The 19,302-nt window shown below is 53.0% G+C and overlaps 1 protein-coding gene across 3 annotated transcripts in view; it reads right to left on the minus strand.

Moving 5' to 3' along the window:
* Positions 1 to 3,876: 3,876 nt before the first annotated feature.
* The window catches only part of NUCB1 (nucleobindin 1), a 21,960-nt gene continuing 6,534 nt past the window's right edge, over positions 3,877 to 19,302 (minus strand). For 2 of the 3 annotated variants that reach the window (XM_032270950.1, XM_032270951.1), the window contains exons 4-12: positions 17,654 to 17,786; positions 12,824 to 12,927; positions 12,013 to 12,198; positions 11,650 to 11,740; positions 7,646 to 7,704; positions 7,106 to 7,363; positions 5,669 to 5,839; positions 5,057 to 5,165; positions 3,877 to 4,810 (exon numbers count right to left, since the gene is read on the minus strand). In XM_032270950.1, the coding sequence (XP_032126841.1) occupies positions 4,692 to 4,810; positions 5,057 to 5,165; positions 5,669 to 5,839; positions 7,106 to 7,363; positions 7,646 to 7,704; positions 11,650 to 11,740; positions 12,013 to 12,198; positions 12,824 to 12,927; positions 17,654 to 17,786 (1,230 nt within the window). In that variant the 3' untranslated portion in view covers positions 3,877 to 4,691. The remainder of the gene's footprint in view (positions 4,811 to 5,056; positions 5,166 to 5,668; positions 5,840 to 7,105; positions 7,364 to 7,645; positions 7,705 to 11,649; positions 11,741 to 12,012; positions 12,199 to 12,823; positions 12,928 to 17,653; positions 17,787 to 19,302) is intronic. The other variant, XM_032270952.1, reaches the window with a different exon arrangement.

Consider the following 19,302-nt stretch of genomic DNA (forward strand, 5'->3'; position numbering starts at 1 on the left):
GAAGAAACGTTTTCTGGGCTGCAGTGAGCCATGATCATGCCACTGCACTCCAGCCTGGCCAAGGTGGGTGGATCACCTGAGGTCAGGAGTTCATGACCAGACTGGCCATCATAGTGAAACCTCATCTTTTTTTAAAAATAAAAAAGGAAGAAAGGAAGGCAGGCAGGCAGGCAGGCAGGTATATATATATATTTTTGCAGTATTTATTTATTTATTTGAGATCAAGTCTCTCACTCTGTCGCTCCAGGCTGGGCAACAGAGCCCGACTCCGTCTCAAAAAAAAAAAAATTTTTTTTTTTTTTTGCAGAGATGGGAGTCTCATCATGTTGTCCAGGCTGCTCTCCAACTGTTGGGCTGAAGTGATCCTCCCATGTTGGCCTCCCAAAGCATTAGGCATGAGCCACCGAGCCTGGCCCGATTATCCATTAAGCATAGTCTGGCCGGACGCATTTCTACTGGAGCTGGTAAGAGGCCAATGGCAAACATTATTCAGGATTTCCCAGAATTTTGAGCCAAGGGGAGGGGTTGGTCTGGCAACTTAATGGATAGGGTGTTTCCCTCCGGAGAGCAAATATTCCTCGGGCAGCTGCAACGGTCTCCCTTGATCCTCTGGAGTTCGGGCCAAAACAATCCACTTACCCCTACACTAGAACACAGTCCTTTTTCTTTTTTTTTTTGAGACGGGGTCTCGCTCTGTCACCCAGGCTGGAGTACTGTGACCCAATTTTGGCTCACTGCAACCTCTGCATCTTTGGTTCAAGCGATTCTCCTGCCTCAGCCTCCCAAGTAGCTGGGATTACAGGTGTGCACCACCACGTCCAGCTAATTTTGTATTTTTAGTAGAAATGGGGTTTCACAGGCGGTGCACGGTGGCTTATGCCTGTAATCCCAGCACTTTGGGAGGCTGAGGCAGGCAGATCACCTTAGGGCAAGAGTTCGACACCAGCCTGACCAACAAGAAACCCCATCTTTGCTAGACAAATAGAAAATTAGCCCGTAATCCCAACTACTAGGGAGACTGAGGCAGGGAGGCTGAGGTAGGAGAATCGCTTGAACCTGGGAGGCGGAAGTTGTGGTGAGCCAAGATCACGCCAGCCACTGCACTCCAGCCTGGGCAACGAGAGCAAAACTCCATGTAAAAAAAAAAAAAAAAAAAGGCCGGGCGCGGTGGCTTAAGCCTGTAATCCCAGCACTTTGGGAGGCCGAGGCGGGTGGATCATGAGGTCAAGAGATCGAGACCATCCTGGTCAACATGGTGAAACCCCATCTCTACTAAAACTACAAAAAATTAGCTGGGCATGGTGGCACGTGCCTGTAATCCCAGCTACTCAGGAGGCTGAGGCAGGAGAATTGCCTGAACCCAGGAGGCGGAGGTTGCGGTGAGCCGAGATCACGCCATTGCACTCCAGCCTGGGTAACAAGAGCGAAACTCCGTCCCAAAAAAAAAAAAAAGAAAGAAATGGGGTTTTACCATGTTGGCCAGGCTGGTCTTGAACTCCTGACCTCAAGCGATCCACCTGCTGTGGCCTCCCAAATTGCTGGGTTACAGGTGTGAGTCATTGTGCCACAAGGGCAACAAGAGCGAGACTCTGTCTCAAAAAAAAAAAAAAAAAGAGACGAGGTCTCACTGTGTTGCTCAGGCTGGTCTCAAACTCTTGGGCTCAGTTTTCCCGCCTCGACCTCCCAAAATGCTGGCATTACAGGCATGAGCCACTGTGCCCAGCCTGACTAACCCCGAATCTGGGAATGCCTCCCAAATATCTAGTGGATGTGTTACTCTTTATGTAGAAGCACATATTTACCAGCCTCTCCTCCAGAACGACCCTTGTTGCTGTTATATCCATCACAAGATGTATCGCCCACAGCCACCTACAGCCAGTGGGAGGTGAGGGAACACGAGGGAGGGCTGAAAGGAGAGGGGGCTTTGGGGACAGATTTTTCTCCCACTTAAAATACTTAGAACGGGATACGTCCTCTTCCTTCGCTGGTTGTTGGTGATGTCTGGAGCAGCTGCAGCTATGCTTGGACCGTGAGTCCAGCCGCCAAACCTATCATTGGCACAGCTACGGGTTGTCAGAACCTGGCTCCCTGAAGTCAGCCTGCCATGAGACTGCTTGGTTTTTGTCATAAGTCACTTTTATTTACTCTTTAATCTTTTTCTGGGAAACAGGGTCTCACTCTGTCACCCAGCTTGGAGTGCAGCAGGGTGATTGATCATGGCTCACTGCAGCCTCAAACTCCCGGGCTCAAGGGATTCCTCCCACCTCAGCCTCCCAAGTAGCTGAGACTACAGGCACACACTACCCTGACCAGCTAATTTTTTTTCTTTTTTTAGAGGCGGGGTCTCGCTATGTTGCCCAGGCTGGTCTCAAACTCCTAGGCTCAAGTGATCCTCTTGCCTCTGCCTTCTAAAGTGCTGGGATTATAGGTGGAGCCACCATACCTAGCAAATTCTCCTTTTTCTTTGATACAGAGTCTTGCTCTGTCACCCAAGCTGGAGTGCAGTGGCACAATCTTGGCTCACTGCAACCTCCACCTCCCAGGCAATTTTTCTGTCTCAGCCTCCAGAGTAGTTGGATTACAAATGCCCACCACCATGCCCAGCTAATCTTTTTTAGTAGATAGGGTTTCGCCATGTTGACCAGGCTAGTCTTGAACTCCTGGCCTCAAGTGATCTACCCATCTCGGCCTTTCAAAGTGTTGCGATTATAGGCGTGAGCCACAGGAACCCAGACAAATTCACTTTTAAAAATTGCTTAATCTGACTGGGCTCAGAGGCTTACATCTGTAATCCCAGTACTTTGGGAGGCCGAGGTGGGCAAATCAAGAGGTCAGGAGCTGGAGACCAGCTTTGCTAATATGGTGAAACCCCACCTGTACTAAACAAAAATACAAAAATTGCCAGGCGTAATGGTTTGTGCCTGTAATCCCAGCACTTTAGGAGGCCAAGGCAGGCGGATCACGAAGTCAGGAGTTCGAGACCAGACTGGCCAGCATGGCGAAACCCTGTCTCTACTAGAAATACAAAAAATGGCCGGGCACGGTGGCTCAAGCCTGTAATCCCAGCACTTTGGGAGGCCGAGGCGGGTGGATCACGAGGTCAAGAGATCGAGACCATCCTGGTCAACATGGTGAAACCCCGTCTCTACTAAAAATACAAAAAATTAGCTGGGCTTGGTGGTGCGTGCCTGTAATCCCAGCTACTCAGGAGGCTGAGGCAGGAGAATTGCCTGAACCCAGGAGGCGGAGGTTGCGGTGAGCCGAGATCGTGCCATTGCACTCCAGCCTGAGTAACAAGAGTGAAACTCCGTCTCAAAAAAAAAAAAAACAAGAAATACAAAAAATGAGCTGGGCATGGTGGAGTGTGCTTGTAATTTCAACTACTCAGGAGGCTGAGTCAGGAGAATCATTTGAACCCAGGAGGCAGAGGCTGCAGTGAGCCGAGATTGCGCCACTGCACTCCAACCTGGGCAATAGAGCAAGACTCTGTCTCAAAAACAAAACAAACACACCAAAAATTAGCTAGGCATGGTAGCAAACATCTGTAGTCCCAGCTATGTGGGAGGCTGAGGCAGGAGAATCACTTGAGCTGGAAAGGTGGAGGTTGCAGTGAGCCAAGATCGCACCATTGCACTCCAGCCTGGTGACTGATCAAGACTCCGGCTCAAAATAAAAAAAAAGAAAGCTTAATCCCAGGTTTGGGTTTTCTGTCCTTGTGGCTGCTGAAGGGGCCCTAGGTGAAGGCTGCAGCCACATCGGGGCAGACGGAAAGATGCCAGGACTAGGCCTCACAGAAGTGATGCTGAATCAGTTCTTCAAAGGTGGGGACTCTGGCAGGTGACGTGGTAACAGGGTTTCGGAGGGACCGGTACAGATACACAGGCACAGGGCCATGCATTTGTTCCAGAAGGTATATTTAGGTGGTACTGGAGCATGGAGCAGGAAGCAGAGCAGTGTGACATGGGGCCAGAAAGGTGGGCGGGAACGGCCTCCAGGGTCTGCAGATGAGGCTGAGGGGCTGGGACCAGGTCCTGGAGTGGGGTCTGGGACCCTTCTGGGGCTGTGGGGAAGGGGTTGGAGTCCAGGAGGAGGCTGGCAATGAACTGGCTGGAAGCCAGGGGCTCAGGGAGGCCTGGGCTCCTGGTATCACGGTTCGCCGGCTACACTGAGGATCCCCTACCTCTGGCACCCAGCTGTAGAGGGGATGCTGTCTTAGAGGTATCACTGGTCCCACAAAAGGTAGGGGAAGGTCTCGAGGGACCACCCCATGCCCCTGTTAATCAATCAGAAGCTTGGCCCGGAGCAGCAGGCAGGACTCCAGTAGACTCCAGTAGCTGTGTGCATACAGGGTGCCAGGGCCACCTAGGAACGCAGGCTCAGAGCAGACCCTCTTGGGACAGATGAGAAGGGGAGGGTGCTTCCCTAAGTTAAGCTGATCACAGAGCGCCTACTGGACACGAGAGAAGGCAGGCCCCTCAGAGGACAGAAGGGAAGGACCACAGACTCAGAGGCTGTGAAAGTGGAGACAGGTGGACCCGGGGCAGCAGCGATGCGTGAAATGCCAGCCCGCGCCGCCCCCCCCCAGCAGGCCCACACGGTGCCAGCCCCCACGGAAGCTGACTGTGCCACTTCATCCAGCACCATCAGCCGCCTTGGAGCATCAGGAGTCCAGAGGGCTGGGGTCTGGAGGCTCACAGATGCTGGGAATCTGGCTGGGGCACCTCAGCCTCAGGGGGCTGCTCAGGAACTTTCTTTTCCGAAGTGTCCACCTCCTTCTGGTCACCAGCTGGAGCTGGGACGGGTGCATCGTCTGGAAATGGAGGGAGGGAATGGTGGCACAGGACATCCCAACTCCGCCTCCCCCAGGCTCCTGGAGGCCCAGCCCCTCCTCCCTCACATCCATGGGTCCCAGCCCCCAGCCCCTCCTCCCTCAGACCCAGGAGTCCAGGTCCCAGCCCCTCTTCCCTCAGATCTGGGAGTCCAGGCCCCAGCCCCTCCAACCTCAGACCCCAGAATTATAGCCCTGTAGCCCCTCCTCCCCGGGCCAGGGCCGCACCTGTGTCTGGGTGGAACTTGAGCCTCCCCTTGGGGTCTGCAGCCGGGGCCTGGTGGCCTTGCTGCTGCTGCTGCTGCTGCTGTTTCCGCTGCTCCATGTGCAGTACGGCCTGCGGGAGGTGGGGGTCGCACAGACAAGAGGGTGTGATGTTGGCATTGCAAGTGCTCGGGCTTCAGCCCCCAAACTGAGACTTCACAGCCACCTGCTAAGTGGTCACTGGCCAATCCCTTCTCCATGGGCCTGTTTTTCTTTCATTGACAGTCGGGCTTAGTGATAGTCAAGGATCTAGTTCTCCCTCCTATCATGGCATGGGCCCTGCGGTGGGACAGGGAAGCCCTCGCCCAGCCCTGGCTCAGTCTGCCCTTCCTCCGCTCCTGGGCCTTTCCCTCGTCACTTACAGCCTTACTGCCCTTATCTAACATGGCAGCCACAGAGCTGTCAGAGAAGGAAAGCATCTGCCCTTACTCAGTATGGGGGCAAACACTCGAGACTCCCCCAGTGATTAACATGGTGGCCACAAGCCTTCCCAGCTTCTAGACACCCGTGGGGACATGGACAAGGGTAGCCAGAGGCTCAGCAGATGGAAATGGAAGCAGTTTCCCCTGCTGTCACCTGCTGCAGCTCTCTCTTCTGAGCTTCCAGGCGGCCCTGGGACCGCCCTAGAGCCTCTGTCTCCTGGCTGAGGCGCTGGGCCTTGGCGTTCAGCTCTGCCTCCCGAGCAGCCAGCTCCTCCTCGAAACGCCGCAGCTCCTCCTCGGTGTAGGCAGGGTGCATCTCCACCGTCTGCAGGGTGGGCACAGGGACCATCAGGGCACAGGTCCAACCTCGGCCACTCACACTGGAGAGGACTATACCAATGTGGGTGGTGTAGAGGAGGCTGGGAGGCTAGGGCCGAGTGCGTGGGCAGAGAGGCCCAAGTGGGAGGTGGGAGTGGAATACAGACGAAGAGGCAAGGCCAGGTACTGTGGCTCACCCCTATAATCCCAGGACTTTGGGAGGCCAAGGTGGGAAGGATCGCTTGAGGCCAGGAGTTCAAGGCCAGCCTGGGCAACAGAGCGAGACCCTGTCTCTATAGAAAATTAGCTGGGCATCTTGAAAAAATATATATAAATAAATAAATAAAAGAGAGACCTAGATTAGCTGGGGCTGAGCCCAGGAATTCAAGGCTGCAGTGAACTATGATTACTCTACTGCACTGTAGCCTGGGTGACAGAGGAGACCCTGTCTCAAAAAATATAAATAAATCAAGAAGTAAATAAATAAAAAGAATGACTCAGATAAGCTGGGCATGCTGGCATGTGCCTATAGTCCCAGCTAATAGGGAGGCTCAGGCACGAGAGTCACTTGAGGATAGGACTTTGAGGCTGTCATGGGCCATGATTACACCCCTGCACTCCAGCCTGGGTAGTCCCAGCACTTTGAGAGGCTGAGGCAGGTGGACAGCTTGAGTCCAGAAGTTTGAGAGCAGCCTGGCCAACATGGCAAAACCCTGTCTCTACCAAAAAATAAAAAAATTAGCTGGGCGTGGTGACACACACCTGTAATCCCAGCACTTTGGGAGGCTGAGGCAGAAGGATCAGCTGAGGTCAGGAGTTCGAGACCAGCCTGGCCAACATGGCGAAACCCCATCTCTAAAAAAAATACAAAAATTAGCTGGATGTGGTGGCACATGCCTGTAATCTCAGCTACTCAGGAAGCTGAGGTGGGAGGATCGCTTGAATCCAAGAGGTGGAGGTTGGAGTAAGCTAAGATTGTACCACTGAGCTCCAGCCTACAAGACAGAGCAAGACCCCGTCTCAAAAAAAAAGAAAGAAGGAAGGAAGGAAGGAAGGAAGGAAGGAGGGAGGGAGGGAGGGAGGGAGGGAGGGAGGGAAGGAAGGAAGGAAGAAAAAAAAAGAGAAAAGAAAAGAAACAACAAAGACCCAGAGAGGGGGACACAGTGACCCAGGAGACTGGCCGGAGATCCAGAGGGAAAGAGAAGGGGCCTGAGACTCTGAAAGAAAGGTCGTGGCTAGAGGTTCAGGACCCCGAGTATCCCCAGGTCCTCACCTCCCAGCCCTCCCCGGTGTCCCCAAACTCCTTCCTCTGAGTGGATGCAAGGAACTCCTCCAGGGTCACGAGGCGGTCCTGGTTGGTGTCCACCTGGGGAGCCAGATAAGGGTGAGTGACAGAGCTGCGGCCCAGTCTTCTCCCCCACCTGGCACCCCCTCTCACATTCTTCATCACGTGCTCCCGCATGCGCAGTCGCTCCTCCTCCATCTCCCGCATGTCGTCCTCCTCATTCTTTGGGTCGTACACCTTCTCCAGCTGCAGGGGCAAGTGAGAGGCAGCCGGCATTGAGTGGTCCCAGGCGAGTTCATTCCCAGGCTACCCCTTCCTCCTCAGACTCACAACCCGACAACTTCAACTCCCAGCAGTCCTTTGGGCACGCCAACATTTCTGGAAGCCATTTTTGCCCCAGGGGCTGATGGGAGTTGTAGTTTTCACTGAGCTCCCATCCAGGGGGATTTAAAGGGATGGCTAAGAAGCAGCAAGTGGCTCGTCTGGGTGGGCATCCGTCCAGGTGCCCGAGGCTTCTAAGATGCTCACCTCCTTGGTGAAGAGGGCCTCCAATTCCTGCTCATCCAGGACACCATCACTGTTGATATCTGAAGGGAAGAAGATAGCAAGGTATTGGGGGACCGAGGACGAGGCGCATCAGGTCCCAGGTGAAGAAATTTTCGGCCGAGGTGGAGTCTGTTATCAGAGGACAGGTAACTACGGGTCTCCCACAGTGGAACGGTAGCCCTCAGGCTTTCCCACCCCACTAGGTCCGTTGCTAGGGCCACTGCCTAGCAAGCAGGGTGCTGAGAATGGAACAGATGAGGGGTGGGATTTGCAGAAACATGCTTGGGTCACTGTCATGCAGGATTCTCTGGCCCTGGCATCCAATGTTCTGGGCACAGAGTCAGCTCCAAGGTTATCAGGGACCTCTGGCTCCCAGAAAACCAGGCCAGTGCCAACTCCAAGCGCCAGGGGAGCCTCTGCTGCCAATACACCACTCACAGCTGCAGGGCTCCAGGCTGAGTCGGCCACACTCACTGTCCTCACCACTGGCCCTCCTCCTTCTTCGGCTCCCTCAGATGAACACAACCTGCTCCTGGGGAGGAGGCTGGGAACCCTGATCTTGCAAATCCAGTGGATGATTTTCCACCTACACCTGACTTGACTTTCTGCCCTTGGCTTACAGAACATGATTCTGTCCTCTCTGGCTGCCCCTTTGTCTCCTTGTCCGGCTCCATCCTCTTCCTGACTTCGACATGCTAGTGTGGCATAGGGCTCAGGCCTGGGGAACCGTCCTCTGTCTAAACTCTGGATCTGCGCTGTCCAACACGGTAGCCACTAGCTACATGGACTGTTTACATTCAAATTAAGAATAAAGAATATGGCCTAATGCGGTGGCTCATGCCTATAATCCCACCACTTTGGGAGGCTGAGCCGGATGGATCACCTGAGGTTGGGAGTTCAAGACCCGCCTGACCAACATGGAGAAACTCCGTGTCTTCTAAAAATACAAAAAATTAGCCATGTGTGGTGCCACAGGCCTGTAATCCCAGCTACTGGGAAGGCTGTGGCAGGAGAACTGCTGGAACCCGGGAGGTGGAGGTTGCAGTGAGCCAAGACCACAACATTGCACTCTAGCCTGGGCAACAAGAGCTAAACTCCATGTCGAAGAAAAAAAAAAAGCATAAAGAAAATGTAGGGGCTGGGCTTAGTGGCTCACGCCTGTAATCCCAGTCTTGCTCTGTCGCCCAGGCTGAAGTGCAGCAATGTGATCCTGGCTCACTGCAACCTCTGCCTCCGGGGTTCAGCCGATTCTCCTGCCTCAGCCTCCCAAGTAGCTGGGAGTATAGGTGGGCGCCACCACACTTGGCTAATTTTTGTATTTTTATTTACTTTATTTTGTATCTTTAATAGAGATGGGGTTTCGCCATGTTGGCCAGGCTGGTCTCCAATCCCTGGCCTCAGGTGACCCACCCGCCTCGACCTCCCAAAGTGCTGAGATTATAGGCGTGAGCCACCGCATCCGGTCTAGAACCTTCACTAATTCTAAGATGTACCTTTTTCTATTTTATCACCCCTGAAATAGGGATGCATCTTTATTTTTATTTATTTATTTATTTATTTTTGAGACGGAGTTTTGCTCTTGTTGCCCAGGCTGGAGTACAATGGCACGATCTCGGCTCACTGAAATCTCCGCCTCCCAGGTTCAAGCGATTCTCCTGCCTCAACTTCCCGAGTAGCTGGGATGACAGGTGACTGCCACCACACCCAGCTAATTTTTCTACTTTTAGTAGAGACGGAGCTTCACCATGTTGGCCAGGCTGGTCTTGAACTCCTGACCTCAGGTGATCCACCTGCCTTCCAAAGTGCTGGGATTCTAGGTGTGAGCCATCCCACCCAGCGTCTCTCTCTCTCTCTTTTTTTAATAGAGACTGGGTTTCACTTTGTTGTCCAGGCTGGTCTTGAACTCCTGGGCTCAAGCAATGTTCCACCTTGGCCTCCCAAAGTGCTGAGATGACAGGTGTGAGCCACTGCACCCAGCCCCGGATGCATCTTATTTTCTTTTTTTTTTTTTTTTTTTTTGGAGACGGAGTTTCGCTCGTTACCCAGGCTGGAGCGCAATGGCGCAATCTCGGCTCACCACAACCTCCGCCTCCTGGGTTCAGGCAATTCTCCTGCCTCAGTCTCCTGAGCAGCTGGGATTACAGGCACGCGCCACCATGCCCAGCTAATTTTTTGTAGCTTTAGTAGAGACAGGGTTTCACCGTGTTGACCAGGATGGTCTCGATCTCTTGACCTCGTGATCCACCCGCCTCGGCCTCCCAAAGTGCTGGGATTACAGGCTTGAGCCACCGTGCCCGGCTTGCATCTTATTTTCAATGGTACATTAGTTCAATTGGCAGCTTCTGTAAAGTGCTAGCACCTCTCATGCTCTACAGTCTCTTGGAGTTAGTACAGTATGGTATGATCTGTGTGCCTGATCACTTGCCCTGAGGGGAGGTACTTTCTTTTATTGACAGTTGTATCCACAAGGTCTTCAGAAAGCTTGGTCCTTAGAGAGAGCTTAGTGAAGATTTACTGAATGAATGAGTTAGGCCTTGCTAAGCTCTTCTGACAGGCTGCAGATTCTGGGACAGGGTGCTGGGCATACCTGAGGGGTCTTGGCAGACCCAGATCACGTTTCCAGACAGGAAGAGACAGACTGAGGGATGTGTGCCTTTGATCCACCATAGAGAAAGGGCTTTCTGCTGGGCATGGTGGCTCACGCCTGTGATCCCAGCACTTTGGGAGGCCAAGTCGGACAGATCACATGAGGTTGGGAGTTTTAGATGAGCCTGGCCAATATGGTGAAAACCCACCTCTACTAAAAATACAAAAATTGGCCGGGCGCGGTGGCTCAAGCCTGTAATCCCAGTACTTAGGGAGGCCGAGGCGGGTGGATCACGAGGTCAAGAGATCGAAACCATCCTGGTCAACATGGTGAAACCCCGTCTCTACTAAAAATACAAAAAATTAGCTGGGCATGGTGGCGCGTGCCTGTAATCCCAGCTACTCAGGAGGCTGAGGCAGGAGAATTGCCTGAACCCAGGAGGCGGAGGTTGCGGTGAGCCGAGATCGCGCCATTGCACTCCAGCCTGGGTAACAAAAGAGAAACCTCCGAATAAAAAAAAAAAGAAAAAAAAAAAAAAAATACAAAAATTAGCCAGGCATGGTGGTGCATGCCTGTAATCCCAGTTACTCGGGAGGCTGAGGCAGGAGAATTATTTGATCCAGGGAGGTGGAGGGTAGGGGTTGCAGTGAGCCAAGATCACACCACTACACTCCAGCCTGGGCAACAGAGCAAGACTATCAAAAAATAAAAAGAAGGCTGGGTGCAGTGGCTCACACCTGTAATCCCAGCACTTTGGGAGGCTAAGGCAGGCGGATCATTTGAGGGCAAGAGATCAAGACCAGCCTGGCCAACATGGTGAAACCCTGTCTGTACTAAAAATACAAAAAAATTAGCTGGGCGTGGTAGTGCGTGCCTGTAGTCCCAGCCACTCAGGAGGCTGAGGTAGGAGATCTGCCTGAACTGAGAGGCGGAGGTTGCAGTTAGCCAAGATTGCACCACTGCACTCCAGGCTGGGTGACAGAGCAAAACTGTGTCTCAAAAAAAAAAAAAAAAAAAGAAAAAAAGAAAAAGAAGAAAAAGAGAAAAGGCTTTCCAGGCTTCTGGAGGCCCGATTCTTAGGGAACAGCCCACTCCTGTCAACAGGGCTCCCAGAGGGGACCAGGGCTGCTGTGGGAGGGAATTCAGGCCTAGCCAAGCCTGGTTTGCTCAGACAGTGGACACCAGGTGGTCCGTAGAACCCTGAAATCTGGTGTTTGCAAGAAAAGTGGCCCAACCCTTCTATGCAGATCATAGCCTTACAGCAGGGAGAGGCCGAGGCTCAGCTCTCTCAGCCTGACTGAGCCCTCCTGGGACAGACACACCCCTCTTAGCATTCAGGTCCCAGAAGGGTCAGAGTCTCAGGGTTCATCCTGGCTCTGGAACTCCCTCCCCACCTTACCATGCAGAATGAAGAAGGTCTTGGGGTTAAACCTGTTGGGGTCCAGTCCATCCAGCTCCTCCCACACCTCCTTCAACTGGGCTTGGCTGCCCTGTGGAGGGGAGAGCAAGGAGCTCATGAGCAAGAAGTCTGGATGCCACGGGATAAAACCAAATATCCCGTTACCCCCATCCAACAAACCAATCATCTCGCTCAAGCAAGAAAACTAAGAAAACTACAACTCCCAGCAGCCCCTGGGGCAGCAGGGTACAATAACAGGGAGTTTTTGCCTCTATGGCTTCTGGGAGTTGTAGTTCTTCAACCGCTTTCTTGTCTTGGGTTTGAGCTGGATGTGGTAAAGTTGGCACAAATGGGGGTCCTCACAGGCACGTTGACTTTGGGGTGCTCGCGGTGCCGGCGCTGTTGCTCTTCCAGCTTCCTCTCTGCCTCCTTTCTCTGCTCCTCTCCCAGTGACTCCAGATAACGCCGTCTCTCGTGTTCCTTAAGCATCTCATAGCGCTTGAACTCTTCATGATGGGCTGCGTCATACTGGGCAAGGTCCCGGGTGGCCTGGGGAAAGGCACAGGGTCACTGCCCTCTCCCCGCTATGCCCTGCCCCCGATTCCCGCCTGGAAATGGCAGGCCCTTGGCCCTGAACCTGGCAGGGGCAGCCCCAACCTCTAACTGTCCTATGTCTCTTTCCTGATGTGTCCCCCCACCCCTTTTTATTTTTTGAGACAGAGTCTCATTCTGTCGTCCAGGCTGGAGTACAGCGGCGTGATCTCGGCCCACTGCAACCTCTGCCTCCCAGGTTCAAGCGATTCTCCTGCCTCAGCCTCCTGAGTCAAACCTCCAACATGGTAAAACCCTGTTTCTACTAAAGATACAAAAATTAGCCACGTGTGGTGGCACGTGCTTATAATTCCAGCTACTCGGGAGGCTGAGGCAGGAGAATCACTTGAACCTAGAGTTGGAGGTTGCAGTGAGCCAAGATCCTGCTACTGCACTCCATCCTGGGACACACAGTGAGACTCTGTCTTAACAACAACAAAAAACCCACCTAGCCTCTTGCCAGCCTCCAACTTCAGAGACCACTAGCGGGCCCGGCAAGCCGGCTCACATCCAAGACACTGTCTCTTTCTCCCTTTCTGCAAAGTTTCCCTCAATCCTCTGCCTCTGGACCCACTCCCATTACCGTCTGAATCAGCAGCTCCAGGTCACGGGCCTCGAATGTATGCTGGTTCTGAGGGTCCAGGTGTTCAAACTGCTTCAGGAGATTCAGGTGATCCACCTGTACATCTGGAAGACAGGGAAGAGTCCAAACCTCAGGGAGTGTTCTTTCAAAACCCCCATCTTGGGCCAGACGTGCTGTAAAGAAGTCACAGAGGGCACTAGGGAAGCCCAGAAGACAGGTTGAGCCTGGGGCAATCAAGGAGGGCTTCCTGGAGGAGGTGATCCCACGACTGACTCTGATGCTTATAATAAAAACTAACATGTACTGCATACTTACTGTATGCCAGGCCATGCCCTAAACACTTTAATTGTATTAATTTATTTACTTTCCATAAAAACCTGACAGCATGGGTCTATGATTATCCCTATTTTATGAATGGTAACACTAAGTCCCCTTGAGGGATTGTGGCTTGTCTAAGCTACCAGCTAGCAAGTGGCGGAGCAAGGATGGGAACTGGTCATTGGATACCCGAAACCATGACCCGCCACCATTTCCTTTTTTTTTCCTTCTTCTTTTTCTTTTTTGGGGGACAGGATTTCACTCTCATCACCCAGGCTGGAGAGCAGTGGTGCGATCTCAGCCTACTGCAACCTCCACCTCCCGGGCTTAAGCAATCCTCCTGCCTCAATCCCCTGAATAGCTGGGACTACAGGTGTGTGCTATCACACCTGGCTAATTTTTGTATTTTCAGTAGAGATGGGGTTTCACCATGTTGGCCAGGCTGTTCTTGAACTTCTGACCTCAGGTGATCTACACCTCCCAAAGTGCTGGGATTACAGGCGCAAGCCACCCGGCCAGCCACAACCACTCTTTAAAAAAAACAAACAAAAGCCAGGCGCGGTGGCTCAACCCTGTAATCCCAGCACTTTGGGAGGCCGAGGCAGGTGGATCACGAGGTCAAGAGATCGAGACCATCCTGGTCAACATGGTGAAACCCCGTCTCTACTAAAAATACAAAAAATTAGCTGGGCATGGTGGCGCGTGCCTGTAATCCCAGCTACTCAGGAGGCTGAGGCAGGAGAATTGCCTGAACCCAGGAGGCGGAGGTTGCGGTGAGCCGAGATCGCGCCATTGCACTCCAGCCTGGGTAACAAGAGCGAAACTCCATCTCAAAAAAAAAAAAACAAACTCCAGAATTTTTGGTAAAGCATCAACCAGTCTTAGGGGTTACATTGTGTGCTCCTAACTTCCTATGTTGAAATCCTAAGCCCCATTACCTCAAAATGTGACCTGATTTGGAGACTAGGCCTTTGCAGAGGGAATCAGGTTAAGATGAGATCATTGTGCCGTCAGTGGCTCGTGAGGTCAGTGGCTCATGCCTGTAATCCCAGCACTTTGGGAGGCCGAGGCGGGCAGATCAGGAGGTGAAGAGATCAAGACCATCCTGCCCAACATAGGGAAAACCCATCTCTACTAAAAATGCAAAAATTAGCTGGGTATGGCCTCCTTCACGCAGGCCTTTAGTCCCAGCTACTTGGGAGGCTGAGGCAGGAGAATCACTTGAACCTGGGAGGCGGAGGTTGCAGTGAGCCGAGATCGTGCCACTGCACTCCAACCTGGCGATAAAGTGAGACTCCATCTAAAAAAAAAAAAAGATGAGGTCGTTACTTCGTTACTTTACTGTGGGCCGTAATCCAACATGACTGATGTCGTTATAAAAAGGAGAAATTTATGGCCGGGCGCAGCGGCTCATGCCTGTAATCCCGGCACTTTGGGAGGCTGAGATGGGAGGATCGCTTGAGCTCAGGCATTTGAGACCAGCCTGGACAACATGGCGCAACCCCATTTCTACAAAAAATACAGAAATTAGCTACATGCAGTGGCGTGTGCCTGTAGTCCCAGCTACTCGGGAGGCTGAGGCAGGAGAATCATTTGAGCCTGTGAGGCGGAGGTTGCAGTGATCTGAGATCGTGCCACTGCACTACAGCCTGGGTGATGGAAGTGAAACCGTATTTCAAAAAAAATAATGGGCCGGGTGTGGTGGCTCACACCTATAATCCCAGCACTTTGAGGGGCCAAGACAGGTAGATCACCTGAGGTCAGGAGTTCGAGACCAACCTGACTAACGTGGGGGACCTCCATCTCTACCAAAAACACAAAACAAGACCATGCTTGTAATCCCAGCTACTCGGGAGGCCGAGGCAGGAGAATCACTTGAACCCGGAAAGCAGAGGTTGCAGTGAGCTGAGATCCCGGCACTGCACTCCAGCCTGGGAGACAAGAGCGAAACTCCTTCTCAAAAAATACACCCAAATAAATAATAATAATAATTTATAAACCAAAAATTACAATAAAAGGAGAAATGTGGGCCAGGCATACAGAGAGGGAAGATGGTGTGAAGACAGAGGGAGAAGACAGCCGTCTGTAAGCCAAGGAGTGGGGCCTGGAGCAGACCCTCTCTCACCCAGCGCTGCCAACTCCTTGGCCTGGACTCTGGCCTGCAGTCCCTGAGCCAGGCAAGTTCTATTGTTGAAGCACCGGGCCTGGGGGACTTGGCTACAGTGGCCTCAGCAAACACATGCAGCCTGGCTCGTATGGGATTTTCCGAGCGGTCAGGAAGGGGTAGCGTTTCCAGGCAGGAAGGGACAGCACATACGCTGTCAACACCCACTTATTCACTGCACACGTCTCCCCTGGCCTCTGGGGACCCAGGCCTGCGCTGTGCCATGCTGGACCCAGAATGAATCAGCCCAGCCCCGCCCTCAAGCGGCCCTTGGTCAGGTGGGAGGAAAGACCACACACACACACACAGAGCTAGAATCTGGGAGACCCAGGCTGCAGTGGACACATCTCTAACCCTGGCTGAGCCCAGAAGTGCAATAGGCGTGCAGGACACATGTACAGGCTGAATCTCAAATTCATTATTTGTGCCAGGAATGTGTGTTGAGCCGCTACTCCAGGCTGACCCAGTGCTGGGTGCTGTGGTCACAGCAGGAATCAGATGGTGACAGAATCCTGCCTCTTGAAGTCCGGGTGTGGTGGCTCATGCCTGTAATCCCAGCACTTTGGGACGCCAAGACAGGCAGATCACCTGAGGTCAGGAGTTCAAGACCAGCCTGGCCAACACGGTGACACTCTGTCTCTACTAAAAATATAAAAATTAACCAGGTGGGGTGGCAGATGCCTGTAGTCCCAGCTACTCGGGAGGCTGAGGCAGGAGAATCGCTTGAACCCAGGAGGCGGAGGTTGCAGTGAGTTGAGATTGCGCCACTGCACTCCAGCCTGGGTGACAGAGTGAAGCTCCATCTCAAAAACAACAACAATAAAAACCAAAGCCTTCTGCCTCTTGAGGACCCAGTCTGGAGAGACAGAATAAGTGACCAAGGGGTGGACAAAAGAATACCAAGGACACAAATAAATGGAGGCTCCTTCACGCAGGACGGCTGGGGCGGGGGGTCGGGGGGCTCGCTGAGGAGGTGATACTCCAGCCGAGACGGAAGCTCCACGGACCAGGCAAAGAGCCCCGAGAAGGAATGTCACAGGACAGCGGGGTGAACAGGCAAAGGTCTCGAGGCTGCCCTCCAGCAATTTCTAACAATGCTGATACAAGAGGGCCAGGGTGCACAGGGAAAGGGTGGGGCCGGGCTGATACGGCTCAAGGGATCATCCTGCCTCAGCCTCACAGGTAGCTGGGACTATCAGCCCGAGTCCCCGAGTCTGGCTAATTATGAATTATGATAGTGACTTTTTTTTTGAGACAGAGTCTTGCTCTATTGCCCAGGCTGGAGTGCAGTGGCATGATCTCAGCTCACTATAACCACTACCTCCTGGGCTTAAGCAATTCTCCTGCCTCAGCCACACAAGTAGTTGGGATTACAGGCGTGGCCACCACACCTGGCTAATTTTTATGTTTTCGGTAGAGACAGGCTTTCACCATGTTGGCCAGGCCGGTCTTGAATGCTGGACCTCAAGTGATCCACCCGCCTTGGCTTCCCACAGTGTTGGGATTACAGGCATGAGCCACTGTGCCTGGCCATAATGATTTTTTTTTTTGGAGACAGTGTCTCCCAGGCTGCAGTGCAATGGCACAGTCTTGGCTCACTGCAACCTACGCCTCCTGGTTTCAAGCGATTCTCCCACCTCGGCCTCCCGAGTAGCTGGGATTACAGGCACGCGCCACCACACCCAGCTAATTTTGTATTCCTAGTAGAGATGGGGTTTTGCCATGTGGATCAGGCTGGTCTCAAACTCCTGACCTCAGGTGATCTGCCCGCCTCGGCCTCCCAAAGTGCTGGGATTAGAGGCATGAGCCACTGCACCTGGCCATGATAATGACTTTTATTATTTACTATTACGATGTATTTTTAGTAGGAATGAGGTTTTGCCATGTTGGTCAGGCTGGTCTAAAACTCCTGAGCTCAGGTGTTCCGCCCGCCTCAGCCTCCCAAAGTGCTGAGATTACAGGCATGAGCCATATAAGAATTTTTAAAAACAACAAGCTGGGTGTGGTGGCTCACGCCTGTAATCCCAGCACTTTTGGGAGGCTGAGGCGGGCGGATCACCTGAGGTCAGGAGTTTGAGACCAGCCTGACCAATATGGTGAAACCCCGTCTGTAAAAAATAAATAAATAATTAAAAAATAAAAACAACAAATGGAAGCAGAATATAAACAAACAACATTGCAGTGTTAGTATCAAGTCATGCCAGGAGGAACACTGCGGCAATCTCCCATGCACATTTCACAGCAGGGAGGGAGGCCTCGCCTGCCTAGCACACCACCACCCGGAGGCTGGGAGCGAGGACACCCCCCCACCCCTCCCTGCCTGCCCCTCCCGCCCTGCCCCTGCTCACTGGGCTCCTGCTGGGCGTCCATCTTGGCCTTGAGCAGCATCCGCAGCCGCGACACCTCCTGTCGCTTGAGCTCATCCAGCTTGGTGCGGACGTGGTGGCTGACGAAGTCCAGTTCTCGGCTCAGCTTCCCGCTCTGAGGGGAGAGGAGACCCTGGTCCGCCTGGGGGCCCGAAGGGGGCATGCCGGGTGGCCTAGGCCTGCTCTCTATCTTCTCTGACAGTTTCTTACAAGCTTTCTCATGCCCCAGTCTTTTTTTGAGACAAAGTCTCACTCCTGTCCTCAGGCTGGAGTGCAGTGACACGACCTGGGCTCACTGCAACCTGCGCCTCCCGGGTTCAAGAGATTCTCCTGCCTCAGCCTCCCGAGTACAGTAGCTGGGATTACAGGCGCCTGCCACCACACCCAGCTAATTTTTGTATTTTTAGTAGAGACAGAGTTTCACCATGTTGGCCAGGCTGGGCTCGAACTCCTGACCTCAGGTGATCCGCCCGCCTCAGCCTCCAAAAGTTCTGGGATTACAGGTGTGAGCCACCATGCCCAGCCCTGCCCCAGTCTTATACCGTCCCTTCCCTGCTTATAGTCCCCCAGCTCCTCAGAGTCTCCAAGAAGGACAGGTCCCAGCCCCTCAGCCTGGCATTCGAAGCCCTGCCCACCTCTGCTGCTGCATGTCCCATTATTCAACAAATCACATGTTTAGGGCCAGGTGTAGTGACTCATGCCTGTAATCCCAGCACTTTGGGATGCTGAGGTGGGAGGATCACATGAGCCCAGGAGTTTGAGACCCACGTGGGCAAGATGGCAAATCCCTGTCTCTGGAAACAATAAAAAAAATTAGCTGGGGTTGGGACCGGTGGCTCACGCCTGCAATCCCAGCACTTTGGGAGGCTGAGGTGGGCAGGTCACAAGGTCAGGAGATTGAGACCGTCGTGTCCAACATGGTAAAACCCTGTCTCTACTAAATACAAAAAACTAGCCAGGTGTAGTGGCATGTGCCTGTAGTCCCAGCTACCTGGGAGGCTGAGGCAGGGGAATCGCTTGAACCCAGGAGGCAGAGATTGCAGTGAGCTGAGATTGCGCCACTGCACTCCAGCCTGGGTGACAAAGTGAGACTCCATCTCAAAAAAAGAAAAAATAAAATTAGCTGGGCGTGGTGGCATGAGCCTGTAATCCCAGCTACTGGGGAGGCTGGGGCATGAGGACTATTAGAACCTGGGAGGCGGAGGTTGCAGTGAGCACAGCGCCACTGCACTCCAGCCTGGGCGACAGAGCCAGACACCATCTCCAAAAAAGAAAAAACAGAATGCCCTGAGACCCCTCACTTCACCTCCAACTCTCTCTGTCACACACACTGTGCTAAGTGCCTTCTCTGAGCTGCCTCTACTACGACCTGGAATTGTGTCTGGTTCTCAGTCAGAGCTGACCCTGCAACTTTCCTCCTCACAGCCTCCCAGGGCTCTCCAATCCTCCCAGGACAAAGTCCCTCAGCTCAGCACTCAAGACCTTGCAAAGCCAGACATGGCGCCTCATACCTGTAATCTCAAACCTTTGGGAAGCAGGAGGAGGCAGGAGGATAACTTGAGCCCAGGAGTTTGAGACTAGACTGAGCACTGTAGATAAACTCTTTTTTTTTTTTTTTTTACTGTGCCCGG

Source organism: Sapajus apella, unplaced genomic scaffold, assembly GCF_009761245.1.
Source record: "Sapajus apella isolate SASKATOON/1434 unplaced genomic scaffold, GSC_monkey_1.0 scaffold220, whole genome shotgun sequence".
Taxonomy (NCBI): domain Eukaryota; kingdom Metazoa; phylum Chordata; class Mammalia; order Primates; family Cebidae; genus Sapajus; species Sapajus apella.